Source organism: Cyrtonyx montezumae, unplaced genomic scaffold (assembly GCF_038088225.1).
Source record: "Cyrtonyx montezumae isolate F1298 unplaced genomic scaffold, pur_monq_1.0 scaffold_12, whole genome shotgun sequence".
NCBI classification, from domain to species: Eukaryota; Metazoa; Chordata; class Aves; order Galliformes; family Odontophoridae; genus Cyrtonyx; species Cyrtonyx montezumae.
Window position 1 is genome coordinate 19,248,612 of NW_027071848.1, and position 12,071 is coordinate 19,260,682.

Sequence of the window (12,071 nt, forward strand, 5' to 3'; positions counted from 1 at the left end):
TAAGTTGGCATTTATTTTTTTATCTTTGCATTAAACATTCAGAAGGTAATTTAAATTGCATGTTCAGGCCAAAGGATTTGTCTTGAGGCCAATCTGCATTAAGCTTCAGTACTGTAGATACTCAGAAAAAATCAATACTCTGCAACGACCATCCAGATAAATGGACAAGCAATCACAGCAAGCCAAGTCAGCAATTATTTTTAAGGACATGTGACAAGTTTCCTAATCCTCTGACAGCTACACATGCTTGTATCCAGAGGGGGTTACTCCAGCTGCTCTCCTCCAGCTGCCCTGCTATGTTTCTACCTGGCTGATCAGCTACTCTGTCCGTGTTATAGCAGGCAGGTTTTACCTGCAGCTCTCGGAGCTGAGGTGCCAATGCCAGGGACTGCTGTGCCAGTCGGAAAAGATGAACTTCAGCACCTAAAACTCCTGCATAGTTTATGATTAAAAGACAGTATAGTTAAATAGCTAAACAGGCATTAGCACTCTCCCTGCCTATGTGCAGAGTGTAGGAAGACCAAGTTATGAATGACTACCTCAAACTCTGACCCGAGCGAGATTAGTTCAGAGCAGAGGGAGGAAAACAGGCAGGAAATTTTGAGGCATGAAAACACCTTCTATTACGAAAGCAGGGAGCTGCAGAGGGCTCCCGCCAGGCACTCACTCACCTTGCTGGATCTTGGTCAGGAGCTGCTGACGTGCAAGAATCCTGCTTGTCCTGTAGGGAGGGCGTCTCGCTGTCTGGTCAAACCACAGGTACATCTCCTGGCCCTCGGGTGACACTGAGTTTAGGTAGTAGCAGCCCGTGCCTGACGTCCTGGGCACCTGCTTCAACATCTCCACTCCTTTAAAATCCCTCCTTCGCTTTCCTATGGCTACTTCAGATTATAATCAGGGTAATGAAAGGAGGGAGGTAACAAGCCCTTGGGAGCTGAAAAGAGCAAGCGCTTTATAAGAAAAAAGGAGTGCCAAAAGCTACAGCTCAGGATTCCTGCTTCTCCCACATGATCTGCGAGGGCCAATCGCTCCGAGAGCAGCCCAGGGAAGTGCTGGGCTGACTTGCTGTCCTGCACTTACGGCCCCGCACCGTCCTGCCGGCTACAGCGGGCTTCCTCACTGCAAAGCGTGCCAGAACCGCACACGGTGGCCTTGGGAAACAAATTTAAAAAGGCTCTAGGCATTTGGGAATACCTATTTCAGCCTGCAAAACGCCTTATTACGGAGGGCTGTGGGAAACCTTTTCCTCCTCCGCGGCGCGCAGCTGGCGAGTCATCTCCTGAGATGATGCCCTTACTCATTTTCTAAAAATCACACCAGTGTTTGCCAAGGAAAAGTCAGCTTAGGGCTGGGCTCTCTGAGTCCCCAAAACCACACAGTACAAGGAGGACTGGAACAAATGAAGCCTTTCCAATTGAAAAAAAAAACAAACGCAGCAAAACAACGGAAACCCATAGCAGTAGGTACTCAAAAGTTGGTAAAAACAAACCCTGAAATTCCCAGTACCAGCGTTACTGAGAAGCAGAAGTGAAGGAGAGGGAGAGAAGCTTGGTTATTTTGGTGTAACACTGTTTTTTAGCAGAGGGGCATCTGTTTTCGTTCAGTCCTGCATATCAACCACACGGCTTGCAACACACAGGTAGCCAACCTGAGTAAAAATATACTGAGTAACACCAAAAATGCCCTACTACTATGCCCAGCAATTAATTTTTCATTATATTTCAGACTACCCCCATTCTGGCTCAGTGCACAGCCAGACTCACCTAATCTCTCACAGATCCTGCCAGTGTGCCCTGTGATGGTGATGGTGCCCATAACGAACACCCCAGGTAGATGGGAAGCCATATCACAGCCCTGGGCATCGATTTCACACTCATAACCTTATGACACTGGCACTGCCCTGCTGCAAGGGCCACAAGACATCGCGGTGTCCCCACACACAGCCCAGGCAGGGCAGGGCTGTGGGCTGGCACTGCTGGCATGTCCTGGGGCAGTTAGGTTCAGCAGCATGACTGCTGGTGTAACCCATGTACCACCGTCTCACCTTGCCATCACCCCACCCAAAGCAGGGAATTCGTTTTGCACCTCATCAATGTGGGGCTTCTCCTTTGCAGTGAAATGGAGAAATACAACCATGAGTGCTAGACATTTAAAATGAATGCTACAGACTGAAAGCCTCCAGGAGCTGTTATTACCATTCATAGCCACCTGCCAGTCCTGTAGCTACCATCTCCAGCTCCAGATGTGGCTGTGAGTCTCTCTGAGACTCGAGGGGATGATTTCAAACTTAAGGTAATGTCTTGCACATCAGGATGCAGGTTGACATCCCCAGCAGCTGATGCCAGGAGCTACGGAGTGGGGCCACCAGCTGGAGAGGCAGGACAGCTGCTCTGGTACAAGCTCCCACCCAGGTCCTCTGCTGTGTTCTAAAGAGCAAATATATATCCCAGGGACTCCTGAATGACAATGATATGCATAGTATTTATCCAAAGAAACACTGCCATTATGCGGGGAAATTCTTATTTGATTAATCTACAGTCCTCTGATCTAATTTTGCTTATGAAATGGTATTGCTGGAAAGCAATTATTAACATTTCATAGAGCTCTGTTTAAATTTTCATAGGGATTCTTTTTCTTCTGGAAAATGCACAGACTTGTCATCTGACAAGATACTGCATTGTTACTTGCAATATTTCCAGAAAGTCACAACCAGTTTAATGGGGATTTAATGCTTCAAAAGCCAGGCCAAGGGGAAAAAAAAAAAAAAACCAAAGCAAGAACAAGAGTACGGCACTGACTGAGGAACAGGTTTGCCAAGGGCTGAACCCCAAGGGCCCAGCTGTATATTAGGATATCAGAGAGCGATGCACAGCCCACTGCCCCCCCCCCCCCTTATATGCACCAAGGTACAGGGCAGCCCTGAGCTGCTGTGAAGAGCATTACGTCTCATGTGAAGAGGGCAGAACAAGAGGCAGGGCCATGAATTTCCCTCCTTCCCACATGTGGGGGTCAAACCCCAGCGCTGGAGGTGCAGGGCTGCTGCAGGCACTGCTGCCTCCTCTGGGGCTGAATTCTTTGGCTGTGATCCAGCCCTTACATAGTAGGCAAATTAAACAAGAAGCAACAAGAGCTAGCTCCTCTCAGAGCATTCATTTGAAAGCTCCTGTGCTTGAGTTTGCGCGCAGAGGAGGGAAGAGACAGTTCTCATTTCACTTAAAACAACCCCATCTCCTTGCTTGGTGACTATCTGATCACTCACCATGCATTTTCAAAAATGCACAAGCATGTCATTCAGATGAGGAAACACCTCTGGACACCAGCCTTTCAGATGAGAAGTACTAAAGAGGCATAAACTGTTAAGGCTTATATAAGGGAGCTAATTAATATTTCAGTTTCAATTTACAGACTGCTTCTGGATTATTTAATAGAGGAACACTGAACTTCATGCTAATGCATCTCCCATAAAAACATTAACAAATGAAAGCATCCACACACAGTTTACCAAGGCTGGGGGGATGCATGAGACAGCTCCATGATGTCCCACAGACAGAGTTCCTTGGGCTTGGGTTAAATGTGCTGTTCTCACACAGTAATCAGTAGCTTGATCTAGCTGCTGAGATCCATTTCCCTTTTATTGTTAGGTACACTTATCTGGTTATAGCACATCTAAAATTAAATGGCAACGAGACGGTTTCTCTTCAATTGAATGCATGAATGCTTTGAGAACAGCACTGCTTCCCAACCCCGGTGTAGCACAGGTGTTATTAACATTAATTACTCTGTGTTGTAAGAAGACAGAAGCTCTTGTTTTCAAGTCACAGAACAAAAAAAAATCAGATGTCTGATTTTAACATGCTGATTTGTGAAGCTCCTTCTATAATTCTGCAGGCAGAAGACTATCTCAGTTGCTGGGTTTTGGCTAAAACATGAATATCCTATATGATTTCTTGCTTGTATCTGTGTTTACTGATGCCTGCACAGCTGATTAGACATTAAAAGCAAGTTATTCCTCCTCAGACCTGGGAGGACTCCTCTGTGGGGAGCCCAAAGCTGTGTTTATGATGAGGGTTTCAAGGCTTTTCTGTGTTTCGAATCCTGTAATGGGGTGCAGGACATTTAAAAGCAGAACTTCAGGGCCTGAAAGTATTAATGTTTTATGTTCGAATGCAGATGTATGTCTGAGAGCACAACCAGCCCCAGGGGTACTCTAGATGCTTTCCCACATCCCTGAAGCATGCAGGGCTGCCAGCAGCTGAACTGGGGCAAAAAGAAAAGAGCCCAGGTGAGACTTCCACATGGCTGGGAAGGGGATGGAGAAAATACTGCACTAGAGCTGTCCAGTTGGAAAGCCTAATCCTGAGATGTTCTGTTGGCAAGTCAGGTCCTGTGTGTGTATTAGAAGTGATACATAAGCTTTGTGCAATGGAAATACATTTAGAGGTACGAAGGATAGCAGGAAGGAAGGGGTGGCAACCTCCCCAACACCACCCAGGCAAATTTACAGCAATAAGGTCACGTGCAAAAAGCCAAGAAGATGAGGGTCATGGCAAGACCGTTGAAGCAATTGCTCACATCAGCTCTCCCTTGGAGGAGCTCAGGGACATCAAATCAATAAAATAAGCAGTAACAAATCCACAGGATGGAACAGGCTGCACCAGGGTCCTAGAGGAGCTCAGATGTAAAATGATCATGCTGTCACCCTGAGCTCCAGCTCCTGGCTTAGAGTCACTCCTCATTAGAGGAGTGGAAATTAGAGATACAGTTTTCACAAAGGGCCTCCCTGGGAATCTGGGGAGGGAAAACTTGAAGAATCTCTAAAAAGAACAGAATTACCAAATGCCATTAATTTGATACAAGGAAGAAATGTCAGCACTTTTTGTAGCATTAAGTCAAGGCCAACATTTGAGGAGAGATTTTAAAGCAATTATATGTTTGTTCTGCTGGCTTTAGATTTTGCAAAAGGCTCCACTAGGAGGACCCACTAAGAAGAGATCATAAAGAAGCTCAGCAGTCAGGGACAGAGAGGAAACATCCACTTGTGGCTTAATGGCTGCTTAAAGCCAGGAAACAAAGGTGACAATAAATATCCCTCTGTACAGCAGCGCCATGTTCCAGCAGACTCCCCCAGAAATTGAACTGCACTGGAATGAGTTCTGTCCACCAACCACACATCCATTATCCACACTGCCATACAGGAATTTCCAAAGGGACTGAGTCAAGAGGTGGCAAAATCCTCAGTGAGCTTGGAAATCAAAGCAAAAACTAGTTGGAAGCACTGAAGGCTTTTATGATATTGATTAAGAAGGCTTTAAAACTGCAGCTTTTAAGCGCTGATATATGTACAAGGGAAAAATACCCTACAGGTACACAATGCACAGCACATAATGATGGGATTTAACAGAGCTATTATCACTGAGGAAATAGATTTTGGACAGGTTTATGAAAATCCAATACAAGTGCTCAGCGGGAAGCAAAAAAGCAAAGAGGATTTTAAGATTTTTAGAAAAGTAATTGAGAGCAAAGCAATAAACATCTTTACACTGCTTTAAAGGTCTACCCACCGCTTGGCAGTTGTGTGGTCTCTTCTTGCAGTGAATGAAGCAGGGAACGTAAGGGGCAGATTCAAAGCAAGTGAACAGAAGTTCTTTGAGCTGAAAAATTCTTTAAAATTTCTTTATTTTATGCAAAGCTGAACTCTAGAAGTCATTGCAAGAGAATGCTGCAGCTGCCAGGAGCTAGGAGAGTTCAAAAAGAGATCAGGTAAATTCCTGCAAGAAGCCAACAGGGGCTGACAGCACAGAACTCGAGCTGGAGGCTCAGGAGGTCCCTGAACCACAGGAATAGGGGTTGGACACACGGTGCACAGTTATCACTGCATGCTCAGTGATGCCACAGCCTGGCATTACATTTTTCCCAAAATAGCTGTGACTGCCCACTAATCACTCTACTAGTTCACAAATGCATCAAAATAAGCACTGCTGTGGTCTGTGGCTGCAGAATGGCCTGGCCATCGCTGCCCTCTTGTTCTATCTGTTTGTGCCATGCCACTTGGTGTCCCTGTGCCATGTCCATCAGCACCCTCCTACTGTCCCACTCGGCATCCCTGTGCCACGCCAGTCAGCAGCCCTGTGCCTTGTCACTTGATGTCCTTGTACTGTACCATTTGGCGCCCCTGTGCCATGTCTGCTGGCCACTGTGCAGTCTCAGGGATGTGGCCTCCCTGTTCCCTTGGCTCTCCCATGGGGCTGGGGGGCATGGGGTGCTCCTGGGCTCATGCAAGTATGTGGTTGTTTGTCCACGTCTGGCTGCTAATTTAGGCACTACGGTTTTACTCCTACTCACTTTTAAACATCCTATTTTTTTTCTCAGTCAAACCACACCAGTCTCTGAATATTGACTAAGTCCTCGATCCTTATATAGACTTAGTCCTTAGCTGAACTCTTCATGTGCCTACCTGAGGTCTGAATAAAGCCAGGAATAGCCAGCATCCCACTGTGCGAAGTCCCTAAAGATGGTGTTTTGCAACAGAAAATTAAAAAACTAAACAAAACTGAGAGTTCAAAAGAGAGGTCAAGAGGGAGGAAGACATGCCAGGTGACGGGCTCCTTCCAGCGCATTTGTAGAGCACTGTCAGGGGAATGAGCTATAAGTAGTTTCTGTACCCTCAGTGTAATTCCATCTGCTAAACCTCTGCACAAGACAAATTCCTAAAACCAAACCCAAAGGAACTGTGTGAATGTATTTAAGCACTGGTGGGCTAGCACACATCCTATCTTCCCAACTCACTAACAAAGTGTTTGGATAACACAGTGATAAGGTAAGAAAGTGTTTAGATAAACTTAGTTTCTTATGCTATCCAAATACACAGTAAATCCCTACACAGCCCTACTGCTGGTGTCCCTGAACTGTGGGCAAACATTCCTATAGCAGCACAAGGCTTGTGCCTGCACCAGCTTCATGGGAGGCCTCTGATATTTATTTTCCTTTCAACAGAAGTCCTGACAGCGATTTTCTTTTTTTGTCTGTGCTGGAAAGAGAATGTCCAAATTAAATTTTGAACACCCCCCCCCCCCCGAAAAACAACAGCACAACAAATCCTAAAACCATGGCACATAACATAATAGCACCTAGCAATATTATTTCAAACACAGCAGTGTGGGACTGGTGCATGGGAACATGAAGGTTATTTTGTCCAGAAATTCTACATGCTCTTTGAAATGCTGAGTATTTATTATGGGACTTCATTCTGGGGTCCAGTGAGTCAGGTTGACCTGAGGATGAGGGCCAGGGCTACCTGCTGTGAGGGCAGTTGTATATGCACCAATTTCCTGATCGATAATGGTAATTTTGGTATTACATGTTAAAATAAATAAATAAATAAAAAGGAAATACAAGTTTGTAAGCAGTTTCATTTTCTTTATAAGCATAAAGATGGGTTCCTTCAGACGAGACACTTACTGCCCAAATCTGGACCAGGATTTCCCAATACACCTCTAAAGACATGCTATCAGGTATTACAAACACTGCATAACAAAGATGTTGTGTTTGTACATGTGGCTCTACACCGACCAAAGCATCAGGTCCTGGCTCTACTGCCACACACACACCAAGGTGGCTCTGCACAATACACATGAAGCGTGCTGTTCACTACCAGTTAAAATAGCTCCTTTTTTCCTATAACCTCCAAACCATCGTGACCAGGGCTATCACAAGGCATAGCAAGACCATCACTTTGCTGGTTGCTTCTGTGGAGACCCAGGAAAGCTGCAGTTTGCCTGATGAGTGGAAAGGTCTTCCACAGAATGTAAGAGGGATGAGCAGTGAGTTTGGTCACTAGACCCAATCATGATGCTGCAACTGTGACCAAGCACACATACACCTGCTGGCTGCAGATTTTTTTGCCATCCTGGTGCCCATATAGTATTCATAAACACAGGAGCTAGGACAAATATGGGGCATGCACGTATCTCTTATCCCTCACTCAAAGACAGAAATAAGCATTATCTGCATCTCTACAGTATATTAGTTGTGTGTAACAGAATTCCTGCTCCCTTTGGCTTATAATCCCAAATTATTATTTTTTAATATCAGAAGCTCATGAGTATCAGACAGTTATAAGGTTGTGGGTTTGGTTTTGCTTCTTTTTTTTTTCTTCTTTTTTAATAAAAAGAAAAATAATCCCTGTCAGCCTTTCCACAATAAACCAGCAGTGGAACAGTTTACAACATAAACAGACATTCATGAATTGCACAAGTGAATTGTTCAGGATTTTCTCTCTCCCTGCAGCCAACTGCACTGTTCACAACTCAACCTTTCCATTCCTGGAATCTGTACTTCTTCCTTGCACTTTTTTTTTCCACTCGCAGACTGCAGTGCACTACACAGACACCGCAGAGCTCATTTATCTAGCTGGATAAAGTCATCCTGGCCAACACGCTGCAGGTGTTGTTTTTTGTTGGGTTTTTTTGGGTTGTTTTTTTTTTTTTACAGGGTGGGAGCCTGCCAAGTAGCTGGAGCCATGAAGAGGAAAGGGCTTTGCCCAGCTCCCTTGCCAGCCACCACACTGCTTCTCCTGAGAGCGAGCACGTAGCCTGCTCCCCTCCTTCCCCTCCTGCCTTTGAGAAATGCTTTGGGTGAGTGGGAAGGATGGGAGGGAGCCCAGAACCCGACACACAGCAATGCAAATCATACGAACTGCCCTCCAGCACACGTTCCCTCATCCCCCCTCCCTTCCTCCCCCCATTCGTGTCAGCCGTGCTGCCTTGGAGCACATTCCCTTCTCCACCTCTCCCCCAACCCTACACCCTCTGTACATCCTCCCCTCTCCAGCAACTACTCACCAAAGCTTCTCCTCTGCTGATTCCCCCGCTGCTCGAAATAGGCAGACCAAGAGAGCTGGTTGATAAGCTCCATACCAGCACTGAATTTCTCTTTACTATCTCGATTCCAGTGTGATGAAAATCTTGCTGTCTGCCCTCTGTTTATGCTGGCACCCTATCAAGTCCCTCTACCAGGCTTCCTCCCTGTCCCACTTACTGAACATACAGCTCTCTTTCAAATCAACCCCACCGTGTTCCTCATTTGTTGTTGTCTACTTAAGGTGTTGCTCCATGTTTATGGAATGCAGTTTTACTGGAAAAATTCCTTGGCCAAAACCTTCAAAAGGAACTACTCATCTTGGGTCGATTTTCCATGACACTCGCAAAGCTCTGGCTTTCTGGGAGCGCTGGTTTCCTCCGTGTGAACATGAGCTCTCTTTGAAGTACCTCAAATTGGGCAACCAGAAATTGCAGAACTGAAGTTGCACCTGACCTTTGGAAAAGGTCGGTCCTGTTTGTGTTTGCTCAGTTAGATCTTGACAGGTAAGTGCCGTACTCCTCTATAAGGACATGAAATTATGGCAAAACTGGAACCTGAAGGGCCATTCTGCTGTGGACGTCTTTTTACACCAAAGCAGAAATCACTGATCACTCAATAGTCATCAGGATTTGCACTGTTGTGGATCAGAACTGCTTCTGAAGTTCTGTCTATGTATGGTACACACATTGCAAAAGATTGAACCAGCGATTCACAGACTTCAGGCTTTATTTTTCCCCCTTTTATGCCCTGTGGAACTGATGACAAATAACGTGCTCACTGCTTCATAAATACGTTGCCAAACAGAATAGGTTGTACAATAAAGGAAAACCAGCGGCATCCTGAACCTTTTGCATTAGAGTCATAATAAGCCCATAATGCTTTTAAAATAAACTTTGTTCCTACTTTGCTTGGACTAGTGAAAGTCCACGTGACAGGGAGGCACCTGTGAATGACTGGGAAATAATCTGCAAAAATAGCAATGGTGATGTGAAGGATTACACGTTCCCAAAAGACTGCGAACCGGAAACAGGCTCTGTGTCCCACCAGTCTAGGTGCAGCTCGGCTAGGAAGTGCTCGCTCACATTGTAAACCTCCTCCTGACTTTGTTCCTAATTGGCAGCCTCGTTAACAACATCAGCAGAGAACTATTTACTGAAACCTGCAAGCTAGGAGCTCACGCCATAAACCTGTCGTGGCCTTACTCTGGAGGAGCCTGTGAAAACCAGGACACGTGGTTAAACTTCTGCGGTGCTCATGTATCACCGGTTTCCTTATCAAATACACTCATGTGGCAGCTGAGATTGCTTTCTCCACCTCGTAGCTGCTGCGGACACATCTTTGCTGCTGTCACTTGGCCAGGATCCCAGAGGGCAACAAGCAGCACCAAGGACAGTTTGCCTCGTCCGTCTCTTGACACCTGTTTCAGGATGACATGTCCTGCCTACACAGGTCTCTATTTCTGTCTTGACTGTAAAGGACTCTGTGTGACCAACACAGTCCTTGCAGAAGACATCCCCATCCTGCTTGCTGCTTCAAGTCAGGGAAGATGATTCCCACCCTATACGTTATTTGTAACAGAACACAGGGCTATGTGGATAGAGCACAACAGAAAGCTTCTCTTCCAGGGACAAAACAACACCTAAGTGCTTGAAGAGGAAGCACCACGGCATCCCTTGGGTCTTCCTGCCAGTCCCAGGGACAGGCATCTTTGTTTCTGCCATTGCACTAGCATGGGTTGCATAAGCAAAGACTTCAAACTGCTACATGCTAAGGAATACAGAAGAGAATTCAGTACTAATTTCATAAAAACTACAGTATCCGACAGCTTCCTCCCGATTATTTCCTACTTATTGTTATTCTGACTGTTTCTTCCCTTGAAGCCATGTGGACATGTATGTATTACTCAGGCATCTACTGGAAAAAATAATTGAGAGACAAGATGTCCGGTGTAAAACAATGCTTTCTGTTAAAGGAGTAAGTCGTTAAATAAGAGCATCCACAAATAGAAAGGGCTGTAAAAACAAGTAGGGGAAAGCATCTGGTTTGCAACATCTTTGCACTATTTGCAGTAGCTAAATCTGGACCCAATTAATGATCTGTTTATTTTTCAAAATTTCAATAAAATGCCTTGGCAAAAACTTAATCTGTCTCTGGAGAACGTCTTGTTTCCTTCCATATGTTGCCTGATCTGTCACAGCAGTAAAATCCTTCCCAGCTTCAAGATCCCTGGTGACTGCATCAACTGATCCTCTCCTTAAAAGAGGAGAGAATCATTCCAGTGCTCTTAAAGTCGTGATCCTTCCTTAAGAGAGAGCAACAAGGAGTGAGTGCAGTGTGCTGCAGCCTCTGCCATGACCTAAGCCCCAGAGATTTACAACAGCCCTGTGCATCCTAGTGTTCCTACCTGCAATCCAATCCATCTGGTTTATAATCCCTCTGAAACCGCTTCTCTAAAATGCTGCTGTGCCACAATTAATGTATATGCCTCGGCTTGGCAATACTTGTCCTGTTGTCCTTGTTTCAAAAGAAACAGCTTTGGCAGTTTTGTAATTACATATTTTTATGGTTTTGTATAAAACGAAACAGATGTTTCACAGTCAATTTTATTTGGTTGTGTCTTTTGTAACCTAGATTCCAAGACTCATTTGATCTCCATTTGAAGATTAGGTGCAGTAGCCTCCATTTTTTTGTACAGAACTGTGGATGCTGGTACCATCCGGCTTCTAATGAACTCTTATGCATCCTACTACACTGATTTCATACTAGCCTTGTTTAAAAGAAGATGCTGTCAGTTCAGAGGATAAATGGAGCGAAACAGATGAGCCCAGATAAGCGAACACCTATCGCTGTGTTTAAGTTTATTTAGCTGCATAGTAGCTGCCATAATCAAACTATCAGCTTTGTTTTGAGGTAAAACCACGTGGAACTTTCATGGACATATAGAGAGAGCAACTGTAATTACCACAACGTGCATTTGCCAAGCTGATGTAAAGCTACATGGAACCAATGATTCTTTACTTTCAGCGGTGACAGAGAGGATCAAGTCAGTGTGATAAAAGCCATCCTTAATCAGAACTCAGAGTGTTTCTGCTGCTTTCAGAGAGCCTGCTCTATAACTCTATATTTTTGTTAGTACAACTGGCAGAAAAAAACCTCACAGAAGTTCAAATCTTGAACTGGTAACGAAGCTGGAGGAGATCTTCCAAGGGAGG

The 12,071-nt window shown here is 45.1% G+C and overlaps 1 protein-coding gene across 3 annotated transcripts in view; it reads right to left on the reverse strand.

The window, feature by feature from the left end:
• STARD13 (StAR related lipid transfer domain containing 13) overlaps positions 1–12,071 on the reverse strand; it is a 212,362-nt gene that overhangs the window by 118,719 nt on the left and 81,572 nt on the right. The window contains exon 1 of one of the 3 annotated variants that reach the window (XM_065730216.1): positions 672–921. The exons of the other annotated variants lie outside the window; for them this stretch is intronic. Within the exon in view, the coding sequence (XP_065586288.1) occupies positions 672–840 (169 nt within the window). The 5' untranslated portion in view covers positions 841–921. Of the gene's footprint in view, positions 1–671; positions 922–12,071 lie in introns of those variants that run through there. 3 annotated transcript variants of the gene reach the window in all.